At 37.4% G+C, this 7,264-nt stretch overlaps 1 protein-coding gene across 3 annotated transcripts in view; it reads right to left on the bottom strand.

Moving 5' to 3' along the window:
• Nucleotides 1–410: 410 nt before the first annotated feature.
• GK (glycerol kinase) overlaps nucleotides 411–7,264 on the bottom strand; it is a 78,065-nt gene continuing 71,211 nt past the window's right edge. For 2 of the 3 annotated variants that reach the window (XM_049766747.1, XM_049766748.1), the window contains 5 exons: nucleotides 6,797–6,881; nucleotides 6,217–6,337; nucleotides 5,973–6,116; nucleotides 4,406–4,486; nucleotides 412–883 (listed from right to left, as the gene is read on the bottom strand). In XM_049766747.1, coding sequence (XP_049622704.1) covers nucleotides 759–883; nucleotides 4,406–4,486; nucleotides 5,973–6,116; nucleotides 6,217–6,337; nucleotides 6,797–6,881 — 556 coding nt within the window. In that variant the 3' untranslated portion in view covers nucleotides 412–758. Of the gene's footprint in view, nucleotides 884–4,405; nucleotides 4,487–5,972; nucleotides 6,117–6,216; nucleotides 6,338–6,796; nucleotides 6,882–7,264 lie in introns of all 3 variants that reach the window. The other variant, XM_049766749.1, reaches the window with a different exon arrangement.

Here is a 7,264-nt window from a genome sequence, read left to right as displayed (position 1 = left end):
AATATTTTCATACTTAAATTAACAAGTATTTCAAAAGGTAAGCAATTTCTTCTATAAGAATATTAAAATGATTCAATTTTATTTTAAATTCAATTAAAGTGACCATTTAAAAAAAACTCAGCTCACAGAATTTGACTTTTTTATTTTTGTTTTGATTTGGGCCATACCAGAGGTGCTCAGGCATTACTTTTGGCTTTGTGCTTATAAATCTCTCCTGACAGGCTTGGGGGAACCATATGGGATGCTTTGGATCAAACCTGGGTTGACCATGAGGAAGGCATCATTCTGGCCACAGAATGTGTACTTAAATTAAGCAAAATGTATTTAACTTAAATTAAAATAACTAGACGTTTACCCAGTTAGTTTTTACTGGAATTTGGGTAACATGCTCTGGCAAAACTCTTACCAGAATTGCAATGTATGTGTAGAATTGCTTAGCAAATTTTCATAGATATGAAAAAAAATGTTTACTGAAGCCAATTGAATGAGAAAAATTATACTTTAATTTTCAACTTCCAAATATCCTTTTCATTAGTACTTTGACTTTGCCAAATCTGACAGGCCAGCAAATGTAGCCCAGCAATGAAATTGCCATCTACTTAAAACCGAAAAGGGTTAAGTAGTCGCAGTGCTTAATTCTGATTGCTTCCAAAGATGGTCTAATTAGACCTCACATTGATTTTTCATGTGCTTAAACACAGGCAGAACAAAACATCCTAAAAAAGTATCTGCTGAGTTATACACAAAATACATCAATGCTAACTAATAAAATTGTCTGATTTAAAGAGCAACTGACCTGAGATGTACCTTGCTCCGATTAACATTACCATGCTACTCACTATAAAAAAGCCCAGGGGAAGACTACAGAAGATACTAGGGTCACCTGTGGCAATCCAAGCCGAAGGGAATTCCAGTCACGCAAACCAAAAGAGAGACACATAATTACAATATTGGTGTTAAGAATCACATGAGAGCAAAACAAGTCATCAAAGTATATTCATAAAAGCTAGCAAAGAGTTATTACTTCAAATCAATAATCTAATCAATATTGAAGACTTCTCGCAGTTAACAAACACAGCTAGCATGCCATAAATAGTTAAAAAAGAACAGAACACAAAGAAAGCGAGAAAAAGCCTTCCACTGTCAAGGCCAAAGAAAGCTTATAGAGAAACTTTTTGGGAGGCTGTTGATTTAAGCTTGTTGTGTTGCTCCAACGTCCTTCCATCCACTCTCTCCAATATTCAACCTAGAGACTTTATGACTATCAGAAGTGAGATGTTAAGTCTACTGAATAAACCCTTGTTTTCTTTTCCTTTCTTCTTTTTTCTGGTTTAGGAACCACGCTCAGTAGTGCCTAGAAATGGAACTCGCAAGGTTATGTGCCTTAACCCTTTAATTTACCTTGTCATCTTTTGTTTTGTTTTGGGTTTTGAGCCACAAGCAGCGGCGCTCAAGGGTTATTCCTGGCTCTGCACTCAGAAATCACCCCTGGGAGACTCGGGGACCATGTGGGATACTAAGGATTGATCCTGGGTAGGCCACATGCAATGCAAACACCCTACTAGTTGTGCTATCACTCCAGCACCCTGTCCTCTTTTTCTAAATAGGATTTTCCTTTTAGAATAGAATCTGGTTTAGAATGAATGTGCCTAACAATGCGACTAATTTTTACAGAAACTAACTTGTAGGAGTTAAACACTGGTTAAACAGGTGAGTCTCATGCGAGGGGTACTGGGTTTAATTTCCTAAAGCATAAATAAATTCACCACATTAAAAATTCTTGGAAGCATGGCTGTCTTAAAATTTTCTTAATATTTAATATTTACTTCTCTCCCTTGGTATTTTCACAACTAAATTCTCTTGGGATTCTTTCCTTTTACACACTTTCCTATTTATATGCCTTCTTGAATGACAACACTATATGTACAAAATACTTAACACATCCAAGATACTATAAAAATGTTACCATTAGATGAAGGGGTTTCACTAAAATGTGGTTAAGATTCATGATGGGCATAAAAGGATAATGGTCATTTCTTTGTGGGTTTTATTGGGAGGATATCTTGGGAAGAAACTTTCCTTTTACAATGTAAAATCTTAGAAAGATTTTCATTAAAGAGGGACGTAAATACTTTCTTCCATTTATCAGTGCTTTTTTATTTGACATCTCAAATAAAAACAGTTACTAGGTTCATAGTTATCGTACCTTAATTTAGTTTTGAAAAAAACTTTTTCTAGTTCTTAGAATCTAAGTATAGAGTGCTGAAGAAATAGAACAGTGATAAGGCATTTGCTTTGCACATAGCCAACTCAGGATGGACCCAGATTCCATTCCCAGCATCCCATATGGTCCCCTGAGCCTGCCAGGAGTGATTTCTAAGCAAGAGCCATGAATAACCCCTGAGCACCTCTGGATGTGACCCCCCCAAAAAAAGAATCTAAGTATAATAAACCCCAAAGTATTAATAATCGCTTTCCTATGACACTGCAGTAAGTTGAAGTTCACTAAGAATTCCTTGTCAAATGTAGGTGACTTATCTATTTAATGAAAAAATTCCTTGTTTTGAGATATGGTGATTTATAGATGTATGATATTTAATAACTGCTTAACACATTTTAAACCAAGGTGATGTATTTGTAAAATGTTAATTGGGAAAGGTTTTAAGTACAATAAAAAATCATTTATGGGGTCAGAGATAGCACAGCAGTAGAGTATTTGCCTTGCACGCAGCCAACTCAGGACCAATGGTGATTCAATTCCCAGCATCCCATGTGGTTCCCTGAGCCTGCCAAGGGCGATTTCTGAGCACAGAACCAGGAGTATTCCCTTCAGCGTCGCTGGTGTGACCCAAAAACAAAACAAAAATATCACTTATGATAAATTTTCTCCAAAACTGACTGACTTTAGTGATAGTACTTGAGACCAAGAGCTTATATTGAAATATGATTAACCTTCACTCTATGGCACCTCATATAGTACTTAATAGGTATGAACAAAATAATAACCTATAGCTTATATTACTCAAAGGATTACAATTAACATTTTAGTAACTTTACATTGTTATTCAGAGTATTCTATCCTTAGAGACTCAAATTATTTTTTCAGTGATTTAACTCACCTGCAAACAAATAAAAAAATGGAAAAATCTAAAATAAAGTAACCAAGTTACTTACATTATAATGTTGATAGAAATGTAAGTAATCAAATCCATGTTCTTTCTCCAATTTTCCCTTGGCACTTTAAATTCACTGACAGGAAGTTACTAGAAGAGTAAGCAATCGATGATATACTAGGTTTTTGTAATTAAAATTATTTCCTCAGGTTCTAGAAGCCAGATATGTGTTTCTATACTCATTTTGGGTGAGGGCGAGGGGTGTTGAGATAATATAGGGGTTAAGACATTTGCCTTAACATTCAGTAGACCCCAATTTTATCTCTGGAACCATATAGGGTCCCCAGATCACCACCGAGAATGATAAATATCAGCAGTAATCCCTGAACACAGCCAGGATTTGTCCCAACAAATTACAAACCTCTCACCAAAAACCTAAAAATAAACTCACTTTGGAGCTGGAAGACAAGTTGTATTCCATTTATGTCTTCCCACTAAATGATATGCTTCAATATATTATTGTCCATTGTTTTATTCCTTTTGTTCAAATTTCTTACATTTAGCAAAAAAATGTTATGCTACATTAAAGGCATGTTTAAAATTTTAGTATCAAAAGCTTATTAAAGGAGTTTAAAATTAGGAACAACTAAATGTTTTGCACTTACTATAAACCTGATGCATTTCTTCCAAACTGTTCTGAAAAAGTCCTCGATTGTCTCATTTTCCAATACTGTTTAGTACATTTCTTTCACTCCAAATTTAATAAATGTCTAGACCATACATTTACTAAGAACTTGGAATCATCTTAGGAAGTAACAAAGATTATTCTGAAACTAATGCAGCATTCAGTTGGTCTAAGTTCCTATAAAATATACAGCCTCCGAAAAAGGTACAGTAGGACAAGAAGAGGGGGAAAATATTCTAGCTTTTTTGATCATTAAGAGTAGAAATCATTTTCTTTTCAGAAAACCAATTAACTGAAGCACCAGGAAGTAAAATAAGAAGGAAAAATCTGGCAGGAGTAAAGAATGCTGAGCCACCTGATCATTTATACTTTATGTTTAGAACTTTCAACACATTAGTGCCAGCACATACCGTCTGAGACTTGCACTTGAATCAGGTTTAATTAACACAATTTGAAGTGCTGGCATCAATGTATTAAATTGTTTTCAAATGATTAGGAACTTTGGTAATGCTTTTCTTCAGAGAGGGCTTATTAAATATAAATGGTCAGATACTTCTAAAAGCTTTTCAACATACAGAGTGCCAATAATTAAAGGAAATTCTTTTACCACTTGCTGGAGACTGAGTCGTAACCCATCCCATTGATTTCATCACAGCTTTCTTCCAGGTAGAATAACGGATTTCACTTTCTAGAATGAAAGGAAAAAAATACACCAAAGGAAGGCAGTTTATTGAGATGACCATGCTTATGTTCACCCAGAATTCTTGACAAATTGCTACATAGAGTAAACAGAAATGGGCTTCATATGGACTCAGATGTAGGTTAACTCTGTTTACTAGCAAATGGGAGAGAAGCTTGTGAAGAAGGTGGAGGAAAAATTTCGTATGGACCTGCAGGGGGACACTAGAACCACTTTGACGAGAGCCATTTTCAAACATTGGTGGTGTGACACACACAGGGAAATCCCAACTGCTGTGTTTTTTCATCTGTGTTGGCACTGAGGAATAGTATGCATAATATGAAAAAGCTTGAAGAATAATTTTTTTGTTTTGTTTTGTTTTGTTTTTGGGCCACACCCGGTAACGCTCAGGGGTTACTCCTGGCTATGTGCTCAGAAGTTGCTCCTGGCTTGGGGGACCAAACCGCGGTCCGTCCAAGGCTAGCACAGGCAAGGCAGGCACCTTACCTTTAGCGCCACCGCCCGGCCCCGAAGAATAATTTTTGATTCAACTAAATACTGACTTTTTAGATACCATTCTACAATGCTTTGGGGTTACTTCTGGCTCTGCACTCAGGAATTACTTTTTAAAGAGCTCAGGGGACTATATGGGCTGTCAAAGATTGAACCTGAATTGGCTGCTATGCAAAGAAAGTGCCCGACCTGCTATACTATCACTTGGGCCCCAAGACAGGATTTCATTAAAAATTCTTGGGCCCGAAGAGATAGCACAGCGGTATTTGTCTTGCGAGCAGCTGATCCTGGACCTAAGGTGGTTGGTTTGAATCCCGGTGTCCCATATGGTCCCCCGTGCCTTCCAGGAGCTATTTCTGAGCAGACAGCCAGGAGTAACCCCTGAGCACTGCTGGGTGTGGCCCAAAAACGAAAAAAAAAAAAAAAAGAAAAAGAAAAAGAAAAAAGAATTCAGTAGACAGGTATCCTCAGGAGAGCATGGTCCCCCAGCATGGCCGCATAACTCTGGAGGCCCCTGAGCACCACTAGGTATGAACCATGCTTAAAAAGAAAATCAGGAAGACTATGCAAAATGGGGGCCTATTACATCCACACACGCACACACCAACACACTATACTCCTAATGATATTGAAGCAGGCCTGTCACTCTCCTTCTCAAACCTCCTAATCTTCCCACAGAAAGTCTTCTAAGCTCCTTTTTTGGTGGCTTCTCCAACTTTTCATTGCACTTACACAAGTGTCAGCACATTAGCTAGTGTAAAGGATTTCATTGTGCTTTGAACCTCTTGGAATATCCTTGTGTCTTCTGATGTACACAAGCATATTCCCTCATTCCATGTAGCTAAATATGCCTAACAACTGTATCTGAAACTGCAGGCTTGTATTGCGTTGAGTTCCTTCCACTGTCAATACAGATAGGCCACCTCTTTATCACTAAGATCTTTTTCACAGACTCTCAAGAAGTTTCATTCTTCAACTGTACCCTCAGCATTGATCTGGGGTTCGAAGCGTTCCACAGTAACTGCCGACAAATCTTCAGGATCAAGACTCCACACGCCTACTCCTTCTGCGGCACCTGCAGCCATGGCAGCTCCTAGGGCAGTGGTTTCAGGCATGGAGGGCTTCACTGAGGGGAGAGAGCCAAGTCAGTACCTTTGGAGTGATACAGGCAGAAAAACAAACTGCCCGGCAGAAAAGATATTACTCAGCTTCGAGGACTTACTCACCTACTGGAATATACAGAATATCTGCTTGTAGTTGCATAAGAATTTTGTTGTTGGTCATTCCTCCATCTACCTGCAAATGACTGAGTGGAATTCCACAGTCACGGTTCATGGCATCCAAAATCTTCAAATAAACAAACACAATGACATAGTTAGGTCTCTTCAAGGTACCAGCTTTTCTGCTGACAAGCACTCCATAAGCATCCCAAAGCCTACTAAATACTATTTAAACAACTTTTTGGGGTCTCCCAAGTCCACCTGATCTAATCATAATTTTTTTCTCATACAGCTATGCAGACCTTTTATAACTACCTCACAGTCATGAAAATGCTGTATGTCCTGTTTTCATGCCTCAAAATGTATGTCTGCACAATACCCTTTGCTTTATTATACATCTCCCAACACTCTCCCAAGCACAGATACCCCAGTGTCTGGTAAATAACAGATGTTAGCTGTGAAAAATGGCAAGAACTTCTATTTTTTACATCTAGTTTGAGCAAGTTCTGTTTTTGATTACATACATAGTATTTTAAACAAGTGCTAAAAGTAGATTATTTTTTAAAAAGGGGCCCATATTTATTACCTCTCGGGTTTGGAAGCAAACAGCTTCTAAAGCAGCAAAAGCAACATGGCACTTATTGGTAAACTGAGTAAGCCCACAGATGATCCTAAAAAGGCACACATACATTTTTAAATTAGAATAAAATATATTAGTCATCAGTTTGAAATGTCCTGAATATAAAAAAGTTAAATATGGTAGGTATAAAAATACATCCCATAAAATTTTTAATAAATATAAATTTTGTTTTGGGGTCACACCTGGCAGTGTTCAGTGGTTACTCCTGGCTCTATGCTCAGAAATCACTCCTGGCAGGCTTGGGAGACAATATGGGATGCTGGGATTTGAATCACCATCCTGCATGCAAGGCTAATGCCCTACCTCCATACTATCTCTCTGGCCCCTAATAAACATAAACTTTAATTTAAAACTTTAATATACAACTAAAAAACTGAATACAAGCATTAGTTTAGAAAGTCCTAGTTTATAGTA

Source organism: Suncus etruscus, chromosome X (genome assembly GCF_024139225.1).
Source record: "Suncus etruscus isolate mSunEtr1 chromosome X, mSunEtr1.pri.cur, whole genome shotgun sequence".
NCBI lineage: Eukaryota > Metazoa > Chordata > Mammalia > Eulipotyphla > Soricidae > Suncus > Suncus etruscus.
Note: the sequence above shows the minus strand (reverse complement) of the source record. Positions and strands in the feature narration are given on the sequence as shown.